General features: G+C 44.2%; 1 protein-coding gene across 2 annotated transcripts; it reads left to right on the top strand.

The window, feature by feature from the left end:
• Positions 1-3,370: 3,370 nt before the first annotated feature.
• LOC124663928 (cell number regulator 5) lies at positions 3,371-6,846 on the top strand. Of its 2 annotated transcripts, XM_047201558.1 has the most exons (5): positions 3,371-3,541; positions 3,684-3,812; positions 4,319-4,495; positions 6,010-6,236; positions 6,396-6,846. In XM_047201558.1, the coding sequence occupies exons 3-5, from the start codon at positions 4,321-4,323 to the stop codon at positions 6,546-6,548; spliced, it is 555 nt and encodes a 184-aa protein (XP_047057514.1). In that variant the 5' UTR covers positions 3,371-3,541; positions 3,684-3,812; positions 4,319-4,320; the 3' UTR covers positions 6,549-6,846. The 2 variants fall into 2 exon arrangements, with proteins under 2 accessions (XP_047057514.1, XP_047057515.1); XM_047201559.1 differs by lacking the exon at positions 3,684-3,812.
• Positions 6,847-20,712: the final 13,866 nt, after the last annotated feature.

Genomic DNA, 20,712 nt, shown 5'->3' with positions numbered 1-20,712 from the left:
GTAGGATAAGACTCTCCCGATGGATAGACGCTAAGATGATAATTCGATTTAAAGTTTGCCCCCTTGCGAAATTACCTCGAGGTAGGGATTCAAACCCAGATGAGCTGGCCGTGCACTTGCTTGCCTTACCATTGAGATAGAACTTAGTTCTCAAAGATGCTTATAGCCTTATATGGGTGCTTAGGAAAATAAACTAAACAATTTTTAAAGCAGCAGTGTTTTATTTGTGTAGTATAAATAACCAACGATGCTTAAAAAACTGGTTTATTTATAAGCGCCTCTTTTAATCATATTGCGTTGTATACACCCTTAGGTGACTTTGCCAATCCGGAATTCCAAGGTGGCTCGTCCTAAAACCAGGGACCACGTAATCCCTTGGATGCATTCAAGGAGCTTATAAGAGCATCTCCACTCGTCCCCCGACGAGGCCCCCGAGCGACGTTTTTTCCATCCGGACGGCGAAATTTGGTCCAGTCGCGTCACCGGTTCCTCGTTTTCGTCCGGATTTGGCCCTTCATCCATCCGGCGAGCCCACGCCATCCCCGGCCCCCCGGGGACCTATCGGGGACTCCGGACGAGTGAAAAGCGGGGAAGGGCCCGATCTGTCGGTGACTCGACACACGAACCCCACCGCCACGTCGCTCAAAATCTCCCCCACCCCTCGTATCTCTCTCGCCACCGGCACCACCCCGCCGGCTTGTTGCCCGCATTCCGCCGCCCCTCCTTCCCCACCTGCCTATATTCCGCCGTCTTTCGACGACGGCCTATCCGGCCGCTCTTCCGCCGGCCTGTTTTTCGACTTTGGCCTGCTCCTCGCCGCTCGCGGCTCGGGTTGCCTCGACCACGCCCGTCGTGTGTTCGTCCATTTGCCTCGCCGGCCATGGACTCGGACGAAGAGGAGGAGCAGATGTTCGTCGAGCTTATGCAAGAAGAGATGGCAAGCAGCTCGCCCAAGACGACGAGCACATGATGATCCTCGGTTGCTTGGCAAGCATGTACGCCGGACCGGCAACCGGTCGACGTGGTGGGTCGGCACCGTGTCGTCGGAAGTGCAAGCCGAGACAGCGAATGGAGGGCTACCGCATGTTGTACGCCGACTACTTCGCCGACAATCCATTGCACGGTGAGAGTGTTTTGCGGCGTCGTTTTCAGATGAGCGAAAGCTATTTCGCAAATTGTGTATGCCATCCGAGACTTTGATCCCTATTTCGGATGCAAGGCGGATTTCACCGGTTTGGTTGGATTTTCGTCACCGCGTAAGTGCACAAGTGGCTATGAGGATGCCGGCGTATGGAGCTCCCGGTGATGGTGCAAATGACTATCTTCGGATGGCGGAGTCCACCGCCCTTGATTGTTTCTACCGGTTCTCGCAGGCCGTCATAGCAGTAGTTCGGGGACTATTACTTGAGATCACCCACTCGTCGAAGACACTCGGAGGATCCTTGCAACAAATGAAGCTAGGGGTTTTTCGTGGATGCTTGGAAGCATTGACCGCATGCATTGGCAATGGAAGAACTGTCCGTTTGCGTGGCGTGGAATGTACAAGGGTCACAAAAAAGGCTGCACCGTAATACTTGAAGCAATGGCTACACATGATCTCTCGGATTTGGCACTCTTTCTTTGGTATGCATGGATCCAACAATGACATCAACGTCCTAAACTGCTCCCCGGTCTTTTCCAAGCTTGTTGAGGGTCATGCTCCCCCGGTGGACTATGTGATCAATGGTCGGCACTACAACAAAGGATACTACCTTGCAGTACGGTATCTATCCAAAGTGGGCAACATTTGTGAAGACTATCTCGAACCCTAGCACCCCCAAACTTTGCGAGTTTGTCAAGAAACAAGAAGCTTGCCGAAAAGACGTCGAGCGTGCATTTGGTGTCCTCCAGCAGAGATTTGCTGTCGTCCGGTTCACCGCTATGACTTGGTCCAAAGATCGATGTGGGAGGTGATGAACCGCCGTGTGTGCCTACACAATATGATTATTGAAAATGAGCGAAAGCATCCGGTTCCTCTGGCTGAGCAAGAAGCACCATATGAGAGAGAGGGTCCTCTTGCACAACCTAATCACCAGGTGCCTCCATCATGGGCCGCCTTCATTGCTATGCGCCAGGAGATTCGAGACTCTACAATAATGCATCACCGCCGCAAGATGATCCGGTGGAGCACATATGGAGGCTCCGAGGCAACGCCAACGCCGACGCCAACTAGTCTCGTCTTAATTTGTTTGAAAAATTGTGAAATTGTGTGCTTCATTTGTTTCAAAGCACTTGTTAAACATTGTACCGATTATCGCCGAATTTGTTTCAGCAATTTTCGTACTCTTGGTCGCCGAACTTGTTAAATTTTATGTTAAATTTGTTTGAAATATGTCAAATGGTCGAGGTTGGGGGTTTCGCCGCGGGGGGGGGCGGCTGGAACTTTGGCGCTCCCCAGGCCAAATCTTCCTCCAATCCGGACGAAAATTTCGCCGGATTTGGACGTGGGGAGCGCTAACGAGTGGGGATGCTCCAAGGTTCGGTCTTTTCCTTATTCCCTAGTAAACTAAGCATCATGTTGGAAGTATGAAACAAATTTGTTGGTTTGCTTAAATCCAGAGTCAGCCACCAACATCCATGTCGCCATCGCCACCATCATCGCCCGAGCGCGTCACCATCGACCTCTCCGCCTTCGAGTTCGGCGTGACCATCCATCAGGGCATGAGCCGGGACAGGCTGGGCCTGCCCCCGAGGTTCGCCTCGATCGTCGATGGGCAAGAGCCCCACCATGTCCTCCTGCGCGTGTCCGGTGGCGCGACCGGCCTATGGTCTGCGGAGGTGATGTTCGATGGCGAGGGGTAGATGTTCCTCCATAACGGCCGGAGGCGCTTTGCCCGCTCGGACGCCATTGACGCCGGGCACTACGTCGTGTTCAAGTACGACGACCACAACGATTTTAGTGTCATGACCTTCGACGAGACCATGTGCCGCCGCCACTACCACTCCGGCAAGGACAACTATGAGACGCCAAGATAAAGACGAGTTTCTATTATATTTTTATTATGTTTTTTTACTTAAGTTCTACTTGCTTGAAGAAAATCTACTAATATGAGAAATAAAGTGCAAAATAATTTGGCTAGCTCCAGACCAAATGGGTCGCCCCGCTGCGCGGTGTCTGAGTCAACCGGATCACGAGACACATTCTATCTGTAAGTACACCTTTTTTTTTTGAGAAACACCATCTTTATTAAAATTTATATATATACGTAAGTACACCCAAACGAACAAAAACGGATTATTTGGATCGTCCATTTGGGTCGGCCGGCTGGATTCATAGAAAAACTAACCCGTGGCTAAACTTCCGGCCAGCACCGACAGGGTCGGCGCAAATCTCAAAGCTCGTGAACACCGCTCCATTCGCCGTGGAACGTGCTTGCGTGTTCTTCGGTTCTTCCCCGAGCTAAGCTCTGCCTTCCCCTTCCGTCCATTGCAACGCACCGGAAATCCTCCGCCACATAGTTCCAGAACACGAAAAGATAGATTCACCGCCGGCGCTCATCAGGTACCACGCCGGCCAGACAGCCGCTGCCTCTCCTCCCCCTTCCCTCTTTTGATCTGCAATCTGACGCGCACTGTTCTTTCGTTGGCTCTGCCCAAATCCCACCTCGTTCTTGGATTGAATTCCTGCTTGCTTTCTTGATTAGTTGGATTCTAGAATCCGCAAGTTCGGGGTGTTTGGCGGAGGTAGCATTCCACGGTTCGGTAGGCGAGCTCGCGGATAGCTAGGCACGGATTTGGGCGCCGGAGCTTCAGGGGTTCCCATTGATTTACTGGTGAGCAGTTTTGCATTCTGTTTACTTTATCGCATGTCTTCCCCAATGGAACCTTTCTCCCATTGCAATTCGAAGAAATCCGTCTGTTGCGGTTTGTTGATTCTGGGTAGCCTCTTAGATCCATAATTCATTTTCTTGCTCAGTTGATGAGGTCGACAACCGAATTGTAAAGCTAGAATATAGAAATCACTTCTGGAAACGGTGGTTGCGTGGCGTGCAGACTTTTTTTTTTGAATGTATGTATTCTCGGGTGCTATCGGGATTGTGGCCACACCAGGGTTAATGTGCAACATTTCATTTAGTCGTCCAAAGCATGCTGAATTTAATCTATTGGTCCTTAACATGTGCTCTTAATGACCAATATAATGATCCAACACACTGCAAATTTATAATTTAGATTGCTATAACGCGCAGCTCAGTCTCACTACTGTCTTGTGCTTCATCGTGGAATGGTTTCTCATCTTTTAGTGAAGCTTTAATGGTTTCTTTTGCCTTTTGTGCTACAGAAATGGCCGGAAAAGGAAGCTATGTTCCACCCCAGTATGTTCCATTATATGGCCTAGACACTGAAGAGGACCGCGTTCCTGCGGTGGAGGAGAACATTGCTGCACGCCATAAATTAAGCAGGGACCCTACACAATGGTCGTCAGGAATCTGTGCTTGTTTTGATGATCCACAGAGCTGTATGCTTCTCTCTGACCTGTGACTCCTTGATTTACAGAAGGAAACATAAAAGGTGCTACTTGTTTGCATGATAGGATAACAATAAGAACTTGAAACTGTGCGTGGTAGCCTAGTTAATATCTTTGTTTTGAAGTTATCGGACTTATCAAACTGTGGTAGTTAGTTAGATATTTTCTTTGTACATGGTGTATTAGGAAGTAGGAACTAGCATGCTTTAGAGAGAAATCTGGTCTTAGTTATGAGAATATAGTAGTCTTGCCCCTATCTGTTCTTATCGGTAATTGGTGCTCTTTGCCTTCTAATTTAGGGCTCCTTTGATTTAAAGGATAGGAAAAGCATAGGAATAGGAAAGGTATAGGATTGGAATGGCATGTTTAATTGAATCCTATAGGAAGATGAAGTTTGTTTGATTGTAGCAAAGGAATTTTTCCATGAGGTATGAGCTAATGCTTTTTTCCTATAGGAATTACACTACAAGATTCCTATAGGATTTTTTCCTATAGGATATGTTCCTATGAATCAAACAACATGTATAGAAAATTTTCCCATAGGAACCAAATCCTACACAATTCCTATGCAAATCCTTTGAATCAAAGGAGCCCTTACATTTAATTCTTATAGATAGGAGTAATATGTCTACATTACTTGCCAATTGCCATGGGGTGTAACCAAATTGACTGCTCGACTACACCTCTAGGATATAAGTAGCCTTGTTGTAACTGATATTTAAGTTTAGATAATATGGAAGTAACGTGTTAGTGTTCCATTTTTTAGATGATTTTTTTTATCTAGGTAGTATAATAATAATGATAACAGTATAGAAGTCGAGTCTCCTGCGCAGTATTATCAGTGTTAAATTACATATACAATCTCATTGAGCCAAAGAAAGATTCAACCCAGTTGAGATTCTTAAGATAATACAGAATCTGTGGTCATGTTCCAGTTTATCAGGAAGTTATAAATAGCTTCACGCTGTCATCTCATATGTGGTTAGTAGTACTTAGTAGTAGAATTTTCAAGAATATAAAATAAGAACTACTTCTTGTTAACAGACACAGTTAATTACCATTTGCATGAGGCTATGGAGCTGAGAGGAAAATGTGGATTTAAATTCAAATAATAAAATGCATGATTGACTTCATCTTGTTGTTACCTTGTTCCAGCAGCACTTTTTATATTTAGTCTTATTCTCATTGCTGATATTTTAGTCTGGCCTGTTTCTGGCTGTCATTTGAAGTCACAGCAACAAGCTACTTGCAAAAATAATATGTATAAACATCAGTTTCTTGTGTGCAATTACATTGTCAAGGACATATTTAAGGCATATTGGCAATTTTTGTGGAGAATTGAAGCATTGCTTTACTTAACAAAGTAATGATTCCTATTCAATCATCTGAATCTAATTTGGAAGTGTTATCCGGATATTCATAAATGTACTAGGTCGAAGTAAAGCACCTTTAATTGCAGAACAGTATAAATGTCTAGGACCTGAATGTTATGATCATATCTGCAGGTTGTATTGGCGCGGCTTGTCCCTGCTTCCTTTTTGGAAAGAATGCACAGTTCTTAGGATCTGGAACTCTTGCTGGATCATGCACCACGCATTGCATGCTCTGGGGTCTTCTGACAAGTTTCTGCTGTCTGTGCACTGGGGGCCTTGTATTAGCAGTTCCAGGATCTGCTGTTGCTTGTTATGCTTGTGGATACCGCCAAGCACTAAGAACAAAATACAATCTTCCGGTGCGTAGTTTGAACCTGTGCTAGTCTGTTATTCCTTTTGTTGGTTTATCATGCATTCCTGATACATTTCGAGAAAAAAAATCATGCATTCCTGATGTAAAGGCAGTATGATCCTTTACTCGATCAGAATTGTTCATCTCAAATACCTTTACTTTGCAGGAAGCACCATGCGGCGATTTGACGACACACTTATTCTGCCACTTGTGTGCCATATGCCAAGAGTACAGGGAGATCCGTGAGAGAACAGACAGTAACAACTCTTCAGCTCCTGATGTTACCCCACCTCCAGTGCAGACAATGGATGAACTTTGACTGGAGTAGATGATATGAATATATTCTGCCTGACAAATCTTTTGTTTTGTTTGACATGCCTTTGCCTGTGCCTGCGAGTGTTTGTCAGTTGATGTTGTTGTGCACTGTTCCCAGTCCTAATAGGAGGTCAGGTTTTATAGAGCTGCTGTAAAGATAACTTGAAAACTACGTAATGGACAACACAGAAATGTGTAAGCTGTTGTAGCTCGATTGTTACATGTAACATTTATTTTTTTATGCATATATTTTTGGGTTGAAATGAGAAGGAAAACAAAAGAAGTGATTTCCTTTTGTCTAATATTCTATTGTATGACCATGCAAGGGTTGCAATCTTTTACATCTCGTATGCTGATATTGTCAGGGTTCCATATCCAGCCTTATGTTTCCTTATATTTTAACCGTTTCTCTCCTCCTTTTGGTTCCCTTATATTTTCGTTGGGTTTCATAACTAGCCCACCCAAATATGGATTTAAATTCAAATAAAACAATGTATCATTGACTTCATCTTATTCTTCCCTTGTTTCACCAGCACTTTTTATATTTAGTCTTATTTTGATTGGTCATATTTAAGTATGGCCCTTTTCTGGGTGGCTGTCATTTGAAATCACACTAACAAGCTACTGTACGTGCAGAAATAATATGGATAAACATCACTTTCTTGGATGAAATTAGATTGTCAAGGACATATCTAATCTAAGGTGTATGAATCAATTTTGTGTGGACAATTGCTTGACCACCTGTTGGCCAGATCTGGCCGGTCCGCGTGTCGACGCTCATGCTCGGGATCTGGCGGGCGTGGGGGTGATCGGATGGCAGCAAGTCAGCGGCGGCCTCCTCAAGCGTGCAAGCCGGACCAAGACCAGGTGGGCCTAGGTCTGGCAGCTGCTCTGCAGGCCTGATGGTCCCGAGTTCTACGGCCATTGCGCCAGAGGAGCTCGTCACTAATGTTGCGCCCTCCTGCCTGTGCGCGTGTGCGCTATAGCTAGGCCTGGGTGGCCTGGATCTGGCGACGCTCTTGGGGCTTCTTGGACACGATCCTATGGGGTTGTGTGTTGTGGGTTTGGGAGAAATCCCTGCTGGCTTGTCCGACACAACATGGTGGCGCTTGCAGGCGTCGCCCATCCTCCTTTGAGGGTGTGGTGGTTACTCCCTCTCCACTCCCCGCCGAGTGCCAAGGCAAACCCTAGGACCAGCTTCCTGGCTCGGGCAACAACGGCATTCCTTCTTAAAGATGGTGCCTTCGTTATCAGGGATCTGTGGTTCAAGAAGCGTGGTGGTAGGGAAAGTTCAAACAACGACATGCTGGATTGCTGCCGTTTCGCTTCGTCGCCTCATCAATGTCATCCATGCACTCTTCGAGTTGTATCATTTTTTCCTTTCTTGTTAGGCATGTTTATGTTTGTGCTGCCCCGCCATTGTGTGTGTGTGCTTTATTGATAAAGCAGGACAAATGTTTATTTCAAGAAGGAAATAAGGCTTCTCTTCTCGGAGGGGTGGTCTTTTGACTCATAGGTGCACATGATGAACCTATCATGAAAATTGTCAAAAATTGCGAGATAAAATTTTGGGTGTACATTAGGATAGTGTATGTTTGCACACAATTTTTCTGGGAAATTTTTTATGTGACATAAGTAAAAAACATTAAAAAAATGTCCCACGACTAGTCATGTTGGAGCATAAAAATTTGTCTTTTTTATATGAAACACAAATATATTATTTTTCCTCAAAAACTTGTGATTGGACACAAAATATCTATGTTAAACGTATAATGTTGGGGAACTTGCTCAACCCTCTAGGGGTGGCATATCTCTCATATATATAGGGGGTACAACGTACCAATACATGAGTACAATACAGAGACCACATACGGTCTGTACAAATACATAGCTATACAAGTCTAACACCCTCCCTCAATCTCAACTCACTCCTGAATCTAGGATGTTGAGATTGTGCCTACAGACCTCAAACATAGGTGAAGGTAGAGGCTTGGTGAAGATGTCTGCAAGTTGATCTTTAGAAGAGATGAACCTTACTTGTAGTAACTTCTGTGCAACACGTTCTCTCACAAAATGATAATCAATCTCAATATGTTTGGTCCGTGCATGGAACACTGGATTTGATGATAGAAACATAGCACCAATGTTATCACACCAAAGGACCGACGGATGTGGCTGAGAAACACCCAACTCTCGGAGTAGAGACTCAATCCATATGAGCTCCGCAGTTGCATCAGCAACAGCTTTGTACTCAGCTTCTGTACTACTCCGCGATACAGTGGCCTGCTTGCGCGCACTCCAGGCGATCAAATTAGGACCCAAATATACAACATATTCCCCCGTAGAGCGCCGATCATCAGGACAACCTGCCCAGTCAGCGTCTGAGAAAGCAGAAAAAACGCCAGACGGACTTGGACGTAGACGAAGACCAAAGGAGACAGTGAGCTGAACATAACGCAAAATGCGCTTGACTGCATACCAATGAACATCAGTAGGAGCATGAAGATACTGGCACACACGGTTAACTGCAAAAGAAAGGTCTGGACGTGTAATTGTGAGGTACTGCAGTCTACCAACAATACTTCGATACTCAGTCGCCTCCTCCGAAGATAAAGGAGTGCCAACAGTAGCTGAAAGTCTATCAGTGGAGGACATAGGCGTGGGTGAGGTCTTGCACTTAAGCATACCCGCACGACGAAGAAGGTCCAGAGAATATTTCTTCTGTGTTAGAGCCAAACCATGTGTATAATGAGCCACCTCAATGCCAAGAAAGAAATGTAGCTGTCCCAAATCCTTGACGGCAAAGTCTCGACCAAGAGCAGCAACAAAGGAATCAACAGCCGTTGGAGAAGAACTCAGCAGAATGATGTCATCCACATACACAAGTAAGTACATGGTCACACTCGATCGCTGATACAGGAACAGTGAAGTATCCGCCTTCGAAGGAACAAAGCCATGCGCATGAAGTGCAGAAGATAAGCGAGCATGCCAAGCCCGTGGCGTTTGCTTCAGACCATAGATAGCTTTCGTCAGACGGCAAAGAGACTGAGGCTGGTTGTGATCAACAAAGCCAGGTGGCTGCCGCATATAGACCTCTTCTTCAAGCAGACCATGGAGAAAGGCATTTTGCACATCAAGCTGTCGAAGAGACCATCCTCGAGAGACTGCCAAGGACAGAAGAAGTCGAATAGTGGTAGGCTTCACCACAGGGCTGAATGTGTCCTCATAGTCCAGTCCATAGCGTTGTTTAAAACCCTTAGCCACAAGACGGGCTTTGTAATGCTCAATGGAACCATCGGTATGTTTCTTCACCTTAAAAACCCACTTGGAGTCAATGACGTTGACACGAGGTGGAGGAGGAACAAGTGTCCAGGTGTCATTCTTCATCAATGCCTGATATTCTTGTTCCATAGCTATCCTCCAATGCGGAATACTCATAGCAGCTTGATAAGTGCGAGGTTCGGCAGTAGGATCAGCCACAGCTTGAGCCAGACATGCGGCTAGATAGGTAACAGTGCCATCAGTGCGCTGCAAAGGGCGAACAATACCACTGCGGCTGCGTGTGTGTGGACGCTGAGGAACCGCGGGCACTGGAGCCGGTGGAGAGGTTGTCGCTGGTGCGGGCGAAGCTGTCGCGGTGCTGGCTGGCGACGAAGGCACAGCCGACCCAGGCGATGTGGGCGAGACCGGCTCAGGCGAGTCAAGCCGTGGAGACACCGGCCCAGGCGATCCAGGCCGCGGTGAGGCCGGCCCAGGCGAGGGTGGCAGCGAGGCGCTGAAGGCAGCGTCGCCGATGAGATCAACGTGACCAGATGCATGCACATGCACCGGATCAGCGTGGGGCGCCGCATCGCGAGGAGATGCGTCCGGGAGAAGTTCCAAACGTGCGCCTCGTCCAATTCCTGCACCATGATTAGGCAACAACACAGGCAAATATGCAATATCTTCAAATTGGCCAGACAGCAAAGGAGATGAGTGCATTGGTGGGACTGTGGTGGATGGCTGAGGCATGGCGGCAAAGGGAAAAACGTGTTCATCAAAAACAACATCCCGGGAGATGTAGACACGATTAGTAGGTACATGGAGACACTTGTAGCATTTATGTAGGGAACTATACCCTAAGAACACACATTTTTTAGACCGAAACTCTAGTTTTCGACTATTGTATGGGCGAAGGTGAGGCCAACAAGCACACCCAAACACCTTAAGGAAGGTATAATCCGGGGTTTCATTCAAGAGAAGTTCAAGAGGAGTTTTCATATGAAGACCACGCGTGGGTAATCTGTTGATAAGAAAACACGCGGTGGCAAAGGCGTCACTCCAAAACCGAAAGGGCACGGACGCATGAGCGAGCAAAGTGAGTCCAGTCTCAACTATATGTCGATGTTTGCGCTCTACGGCGCCATTTTTCTGATGTGTATGTGGGCATGAGACGCGATGAGAAATCCCAAGCTTATTGAAGAAGGTGTTGAGGTTGCGATACTCGCCCCCCCCCCAATCCGACTGAACATGAATAATTTTATGTTTGAGAAGGCATTCAACGTGGTGCTGAAACTGAAGAAATATATCAAACACATCAGACTTGCACTTGATCAAATGAAGCCAAGTAAATCGACTATAGGCATCAATAAAACTGACATAATAATTGTGACCACTAACAGAGGTTTGTGCTGGACCCCAAACATTAGAAAACACAAACTCAAGAGGACTCTTAACTTCTCTAGTGGATGAAACAAATGGGAGTTGGTGGCTTTTGCCTTGCTGACAGGCATCACACACAGCTATCTCTTTATTGCTAGACTCTAATGGCAGCTCATGACGATGAAGAATGTGACGAACAATGGGAGTGGCGGGATGACCAAGGCGAGAGTGCCACTGGGACGGCGACACACGGACACCGCTGAAGGCGCACGGGGCGGATGGATCCTCCAGACGGTACAGGCCTTGGCTCAATCGACTACTAAGCAGGACGTCCCGGGTTGCTCGGTCCTTGACAAAAAGATCAAACGGGTGAAATTCACATATGACATTGTTATCAAGGTTGAGTTTAGGAACGGATAATAAATTGCGAGTGACCGAAGGAACCCGTAAAATATTACGAAGATGAAGCTGCCTAGAAGGATGACTAGTGAAAAGAGATGCTTGGCCAATATGAGAGATGGGCATGATAACCCACAAGTATAGGGGATCGCAACAGTCTTCGAGGGAAGTAAAACCCAAATTCATTGATTCGACACAAGGGGAGGTAAAGAATACTTATAAGCCTTAACAACTGAGTTGTCAATTCAGCTGCACCTGGAAAAGCACTAGTAACAGGGGTGATGTGAAAGTAGCAGTAATATGAGAGCAGTAGTAACAAGTAATACGAGCAGTAGTAATAGTAACACAGAGGCAATGGCACCAGAGAATAGTTGATACTACTTCCAATGACATGTAGAACGAGTATATGATGATGAAAGATGGACCGGGGTTCCCAGCTATCTACACTAGTGGTAACTCTCCAATAACAAGTGTTGGGTGAACAAATTACAGTTGGGCAATTGATAGGATTGAAATAGCATTAAGACAGTAACATCAAGATTATTAATCATGTAGGCATGTTTTCCATATATAGTCATACGTGCTCGCAATGAGAAACTTGTACAACATCTTTTGTCCTACCAGCCGGTGGCAGCCGGGCCTCTAGGGAATCTACTGGAAATTAAGGTACTCCTTTTAATAGAGCACCGGAGCAAAGCATTAACACTCAGTGAAAACATGTGATCCTCATATCTAAGCCTTCCCCTCCAGTTGTCCCAATTTCTGTCACTTTGGGGCCTTTGGTTCCGGACATAGACATGTGCAAACAACTTGTAGATACAATCTAAGCAATAAGTATAGAGCTTAAATCTAAGATCATGCCACTCGGGCCCTAGTGACAAGCATTAAACACAACAAGATTGCAGCAACAATAACTTCATAAACTTTGTAGATAGACTAATCATAATGTAACAATCCATCGGATCCCAACAAACACAACACCGATTACATCAGATGAATCTCAATCATGTAAGGCAGCTCATGAGATCATTGTATTGAAGTACATGGGGGAGAGAGTACCAACTAGCTACAGCTAGAACCCGTAGTCCATGGGGGAACTACTCACGGAGCATGATGGAGGCGGTGGCGTTGATGGAGATGGCTTCCGGGGCACTTCCCCGTCCCGGCAGGGTGCCGTAACGGAGACTTCGTCCCCGAAACGGAGTTTCGCGATGGCGGAGGCGCCCCTGGAGTCTTTCTGGAGTTTCGTCAATTGGTATCGATGTTTTAGGTCACCAGGGCTTAAATAGGCGAAGAGTCGGAGTCGGAGGGGCCACGGGGCCTCCTCACACTAGGGTGGCGCGCCCCCCTTGGGCCGTGATGTCTACGGGTGCTTCTATTGTTGTAGACAGTGTTGGGCCTCCAAGAGCAGAGGTTTGTAGAACAGCAGCAAGTTTCCCTTAAGTGGATCACCCAAGGTTTATCGAACTCAGGGAGAAAGAGGTCAAAGATATCCCTCTCAAGCAACCCTGCAATCATGATACAAGAAGTCTCTTGTGTCCCCAACACACCTTATACACTTGTCAGATGTATAGGTGCACTAGTTCGGCGAAGAGATAGTGAAATACAAGTAGTATGGATGTATATGAGTGGTAATAGCAATCTGAATAAAATATGGCAACGAGTAAACATGCAACAGAACAGTAAGTAAACGGAGTTTCGATGCTTAGAAGCAAGGGCTAGGGATCATACTTTCACTAGTGGACACTCTCAACATTGCAATCATAATTGAATATAAATATAAGCACTTCACTATGCTACTCTGAATTACTCTTTGGCAAGATAACGAACACTAATTCATCATGTAGGCAAACCTTAAAGATGTATTCCCAAGTACTAATAAACACCCCACGCTATCACTGTGAGCATTCATAGGAGGTACTAACACACCACAATTTCATAGAGACATCCAACTCAAATCATAACTCGGTGAATAAGTATTCGTGAAATATAGCCTAAGAGACCCACACGGTGCACACACTCGTCACCTTTACACACGTGGGACAAGGAGTCTCCGGAGATCACATAAGTAAAATCCACTTGAATAGCATAACGACATCTAGATTACAAGCTCATCATATGGATCTCAATCATGTAAAGCAGCTCATGAGATCATTGTATTGAAGTACATGGGAGAGAGAGATGAACCACATAGCTACCGGTACAGCCCTTAGCCTCGATGGAGAACTACTCCCTCCTCATGGGAGACAACAACGGTGATGAAGATGGCGGTGGTGTCGATGGAGATGCCTTTCGGGGGCACTTCCCCGTCCCGGCGGCGTGCCGGAACAGAGACTCCTGTCCCCCAGATATTGGCTTCGCGATGGCGGCGGCTCTGGAAGGTTTCTCGTACCGTGGCTTTTCCGTCTCGAAGATTTAGGTCGAGGAGACTTAAATAGGCGAAGAGGCGGAGTCGGAAGGCTGACGGGGGAGCCACACAATAGGGGGGCGCGCCCCCCCTGGGCCGCGCCGCCCTAGCGTCTGGTGGCCCTGTGGCCCCCCTCTGGTGGCTCTCGGGTGTTCTAGAAGCTTCGTGGATTTCTAAGATGCTGGGCGTTGATTTCGTCCGATTCCGAGAATATTTCCTTACTAGGATTTCTGAAACCAAAAACAGCAGAAAATAGGAACTGGCACTTCGGCATCTCGTCAATAGGTTAGTTCCGGAAAACGCATAAATATGACATAAAGTGTGTATAAAACATGTGAGTATCATCATAAAAGTAGCATGGAACATAAAAAATTATAGATACGTTTGGGACGTATCAAGCATCCCCAAGCTTAGTTCCTACTCGCCCTCGAGTAGGTAAACGATAACAAAGATAATTTCTGCAGTGACATGCTATCATAATCTTGATCATACTATTATAAAGCATATGAGATGAATGCAACGATTCAAAGCAATGATGAAGACAATGAGTAAACAGATGAACCATATAACAAAGACTTTTCATGAATAATACTTTCAAGACAAGCATCAATAAAACTTGCATAAGAGTTACTCATAAAGCAATAGATTCTTAGTAGAAAGCTTTGAAACAACACAAAGGAAGACATAAGTTTCAGCGGTTGCTTTCAACTTGTAAAATGTATATCTCATGGATAGTTGTCAACATAAAGCAATATAACAAGTGCAATAAGTAAACATGTAGGAATCAATGCACACAGTTTACACAAGTGTTTGCTTCTGAGATAGAAGGAAGTAGGTAAACTGACTCAACAATAAAGTAGAAGATAGGCCCTTCGCAGAGGGAAGCATGGATTAAATCATGTGCTAGAGCTTTTTAAGTTTGAAAACATAGAAACAATTTTGTCAACGGTAGTAATGAATCATATGTGTTATGTATAAGATGTCCTATAAGTTGCAAGCCTCATGCATAGTATACCAATAGTGCTCGCACCTTGTCCTAATTAGGTTGGATTAACATGGATTATCATAGCATAGCATATGTTTCAACCAAGTGTCACAAAGGGGTACCTCTATGCCGCCTGTACAAAGGTCTAAGGAGAAAGCTCGCATTGGATTTCTCGCTTTTGATTATTCTCAACTTAGACATCCATACCGGGACAACATAGACACCAGATAATGGACTCCTCTTTGATGCATAAGCATTCAACAACAGATAAAATTCTCATAAGAGATTGAGGATTAGTTGCCCAAACTGAAACTTCCACCATGGATCATGGCTTTAGTTAGCGGCCCAATGTTCTTCTCTAACAATATGCATACTCAAACCATTTGATCATGAAAATCGCCCTTACTTCAGACAAGACGAACATGCATAGCAACTCACATGATATTCAACAAAGGTATAAAAGTTGATGGCGTCCCCAGAAACATGGTTACCGCTCAACAAGCAACTTATTAAGAAATAAGATACATAGCTACATATTCTTCACCACAATAGTTTTTAAGCTATTTTTCACATGAGCTATATATTGCAAAGATGAAGGAATAGAATTTTAAAGGTAGCACTCAAGTAATTTACTTTGGAATGGCAGAGAAATACCATGTGGTAGGTAGGTATGGTGGACACAAATGGCATGGTTATTGGCTCAAGGATTTGGATGCACGAGAATAATTCCTCTCAATACAAGGCTAGGCTAGCAAGGTTGTTTGAAGCAAACTCAAGTATAAAGCGGTGCAACAAGACTCACATATGAACATATTGTAAGCATTATAAGACTTTACATCGTCTCCTTGTTGTTCAAACACCTTAACCAGAAAATATCTAGACTCAGAGAAACTAATCATGCAAACCAAATTTTAACAAGCTCTATGTAGTTCTTCATTAATGGGTGCAAAGTACATGATGCAAGAGCTTAAACATGATCTATATGAGCACAAAAATTGCCAAGTATCAAATTATTCAAGACATTATACCAATTTACCACATGTAGCATTTTCTGTTTCCAACCATATAACAATTAACGAAGCAGTTTCAACCTTCGCCATGAACATTAAAGATAAAGCTAAGAACACATGTGTTCATAAGCACAAGAGGAGCGTGTCTCTCTCCCACACAAGCATGATGGATCATATTTTATTCAAACAAAAACAAAAACAAACAGACACTCCAAGTAAAGTACATAAGATGTGACTGAATAAAAATATAGTTTCAAGAGAGGTGACCTGATAAGTTGTCGATGAAGAAGGGGATGCCTTGGGCATCCCCAAGCTTAGATGGTTGAGTCTTCTTGAAATATGCAGGGATGAACCACGGGGGCATCCCCAAGCTTAGACTTTTCACTCTTCTTGATCATATTGTATCATCCTCCTCTCTTGACCCTTGAAAACTTCCTCCACACCAAACTTCTCATAAACTTCATTAGAGGGGTTAGTACTCAAAAACTTTAATCCACCTTGGCCCTGTAGTAACACATTGCAAAAACTCAATAAAACATTAGTTGCAGCTCTCCACGTCTAGAAAGCCTCACTTAAAGTCCACAAGAGACAATGCAAAAAACAGATACAGAATCTGTCAAAACATAACAGCCAGTAAACACGAATTTTTAAGAGGTACTTCCGTTGCTCAAATCAGAAAACTCAAAACTAATGAAAGTTGCGTACATATCTGAGGATCATTCAAGTAAATTGGCAGATTTTTCTGAGTTACCTACAGAGAATCATACCCAGATTCGTGACAGCAAGAAATCTGTTTCGGCGCAGAAATCCAAATCTAGCATCAACCTTGTATTAGAGACTTCACTTGGCACAACATTGCAATAAAATAGAGATAAGGAGAGGTTGCTACAGTAGTAACAACTTCCAAAACACAACAAAACAGTAGCAAAATAAACACATGGGTTATCTCCCAAGAAGTGCTTTCTTTATAGCCATTAAGATGGGCTCAGCAATTTTATGATGCACTCGCAAGACATAAGAGTTGAAGCAAAAGAGAGCATCAAAAAGCAAGTTCAAAACACATTTAAGTCTAACCCACTTCCTATGCATAGGAATCTTGTACACAAATGAATTCGTGAAGAACAAAGTGACAAACATAGGAAGATAAAACACGAGTAACTTTAAGATTTTCAGCATATAGAGAGGTGTTTTAGTAACATGAAAACTTCTACAACCATATTTTCCTCTCTCATAATAATATCCAGTAGCATCATGAGCAAACTCAACAATGTAACTATCACATAAATCATTCTTATCATGAGTCTCATGCATAAAATAATTACTACTCCCAACATAAGCATAGTCATTCTTATTAATTGTAGTGGGAGCAAATTCAACAAAGTAGCTATCATTATTATTCTCATCAAGTGTAGGAGGTATAGTATAATCATAATAAAATTCACTCTCCATAGTAGGCGGCACCAAAAGACCACTATCATTATAATCATCATATATGGGAGGCATATCATAATCAACATAAACTTTCTTCTCAATACCCGGAGGGCTAAAGAGATCATTCTCATCAAAACCGACCTCCCCAAGCTTAGAATTTTCTATATCATTATCAACAATGGTGTTCAAAGCGTTCATAATAATATTACTACCAGCATGCAAATAAGGTTCCATAGGTTTTTTAATTTTCGCATTAAACCATTCATGTCTTGACTCAGGAAATAGTACAAAAAGCTCACGAGATGTTTTCCATTATGCCTTACTAGTGTTTAACAAGAAACAAAAAGATGCAATTGCAGGATCTAAAGGAAATAGCTTCGAGCACACACACAACGGCAACGAGAAAAGTACTTAGTTACCCGGGACCGGAGTATGAGTGCCTTTTACCTTTCCTCCCCGGCAATGGCGCCGAGAAAAGTGCTTGATGTCTACGGGTGCTTCTATTCTTGTAGACAGGTGTTGGGCCTCCAAGAGCGGAGGTTTGTAGAACAGCAGCAAGTTTCCCTTAAGTGGATCACCCAAGGTTTATCGAACTCGGGGAGGAAGAGGTCAAAGATATCCCTCTCAAGCAACCCTGCAATCACGATACAAGAAGTCTCTTGTGTCCCCAACACACCTAATACACTTGTCAGATGTATAGCTGCACTAGTTCGGCGAAGAGATAGTGAAATACAAGTAGTATGGATGTATATGAGTGGTAATAGCAATCTGAATAAAATATGGCAGCGAGTAAACATGCAACAGAACAGTAAGTAAACGGAGTTTCGATGCTTAGAAGAAAGGCCTAGGGATCATACTTTCACTAGTGGACACTCTCAACATTGCAATCATAATTGAATATAAATATAAGCACTTCACTATGCTACTCTGAATTATCTTTGGCAAGATAACGAACACTAATTCATCATGTACGCAAACCTTAAAGATGTATTCCCAAGTACTAATAAACACCCCACGCTGTCACTGTGAGCATTCATAGGAGGTACTAACACACCACAATTTCATAGAGACATCCAACTCAAATCATAACTCGGTGAATAAGTATTCGTGAAATATAGCCTAAGAGACCCACACGAGTGCACACACTTGTCACCTTTACACACGTGGGACAAGGAGTCTCCGGAGATCACATAAGTAAAATCCACTTGAATAGCATAACGACATCTAGATTACAAGCTCATCATATGGATCTCAATCATGTAAAGCAGCTCATGAGATCATTGTATTAAAGTACATGGGAGAGAGAGATGAACCACATAGCTACCGGTACAGCCCTTAGCCTCGATGGAGAACTACTCCCTCCTCATGGGAGACAGCAGCAATGATGAAGACGGCGCTGGTGTCGATGGAGATGCCTTCCGGGGGCACTTCCCCGTCCTGGCAGCGTGCCGGAACAGAGACTCCTGTTCCCCAGATCTTGGCTTCGCGATGGCGGCGGCTCTGGAAGGTTTCTCATACCGTGGCTTTTCCGTCTCGAAGATTTAGGTCGAGGAGGCTTAAATAGGCGAAGAGGCGGAGTCGGAAGGCTGACGGGGGAGCCACACAATAGGTGGGCGCGCCCCCCCTGGGCCGCGCCGCCCTAGCGTCTGGTGGTCCTGTGGCCCCCCTCTGGTGGCTCTCGGGTGTTCTGGAAGCTTCGTGGATTTCTAAGATGCTGGGCGTTGATTTCGTCCGATTCCGAGAATATTTCCTTACTAGGATTTCGAAACCAAAAACAGCAGTAAAACGAGAACTGGCACTTCGGCATCTCGTCAATAGGTTAGTTCCGGAAAACGCATAAATATGACATAAAGTGTGTATAAAACATGTGAGTATCATCATAAAAGTAGCATGGAACATAAGAAATTATAGATATGTTTGGGACGTATCAGGCCGCGCCGACCACACGTGTGGGGCCCCCAGGGATCCCCTCTGGTCCCCCTTTGACTTTCTGGAAGGTTCCGGGAAAAATAAGATGTTGGGTCTTCGTTTCGTCCGATTCCGCGAATATTGCCCGAACAGCCTTTCTGGAACCAAAAACAACAGAAAACAGGAACTGGCACTTCGGCATCTTGTTAATAGGTTAGTTCCGGAAAACCCATAAAAACATTATAAAGTGTAAGCAAAACATGTAAGTATTGTCATAAAACAAGCATGGAACATCAGAAATTATAGGTACGTTGGAGACGTATCAGCATCCCCAAACTTAGTTCCTGCTCGCCCTCGAGCAGGTAAACGATAAAAAGAGTAATTTCTGTAGTGACATGCTACTTACATAACCTTGATCATACTATTATAGAGCATATGAGATGAATGCAGTGACTCAAGGCAATGATCTATAGTTGCTAAAAAATAGATAACATATAGCAAAACTTTTCATGAATAGTACTTTCAAGACAAGCATCAAAAGTCTCGCATAAGAGTTAACTCATAAAACAATAAATTCAAAGTAAAAGCATTGAAGCAACACAAAGGAAGATATAAGTTTCAGCAGTTGCTTTCAACTTTCAACATGCATATCTCATGGATAATTGTCAATACAGAGTAATATGATGAATGCAAATAAGCAAGTATGTAAGAATCAATGCACAGTTGACACAAGTGTTTGCTTCTAAGATGGAAGGAAATAGGTAAACTGACTCAACATAAAGTAAAAGAATGGCACTTCGCAGAGGGAAGCAGGGATTAAATCATGTGCTAGAGCTTTTTAAGTTTTGAAATCATATAGAGAGCATAAAAGTAAAGTTTTGAGAGGTGTTTGTTGTTGTCAACGAATGGTAGTGGGCACTCTAACTACCTCATCAACCAGACTTCCAAGAGCGGCTCCCATGAAGGACGTTATCTCTAAAAGCAAGGTAGATCATCCCTCTTCTCTTTTGTTTACACATGTATTTTAGTTTTATTTATGGTTGACACTCCTCCCAACCTTTTGCTTACACAAGCCATGGCTAACCGAATCCTCGGGTTCCTTCCAACATTCACATACCATGAAGGAGTGTCTATTTGCAAAATTAAGCTGCTTACTGATAGATCAGGGCAAAACACATGAAGAGAATTATTAATGAAAGTTAATTAATTGGGGCTGGGAACCCCGCGCCAGCTCTTTTTGCAAAATTATTGGATAAGCGGATGAAGCCACTAGTCCATTGGTGAAAGCTGCCCAACAAGATTGAAAGATAAAACACCACATACTTCCTCATGAGCTATAAAACATTAACACAAATAAGGAGAAATAAAGTTTTGAATTGTTTAAAGG

The sequence above is a fragment of the Lolium rigidum genome, chromosome 6 (genome assembly GCF_022539505.1).
Source record: "Lolium rigidum isolate FL_2022 chromosome 6, APGP_CSIRO_Lrig_0.1, whole genome shotgun sequence".
Lineage (NCBI taxonomy): Eukaryota > Viridiplantae > Streptophyta > Magnoliopsida > Poales > Poaceae > Lolium > Lolium rigidum.
The sequence above is the reverse complement of the archived record's forward strand: the minus strand, read 5'-3'. Positions and strand labels throughout refer to the sequence as shown.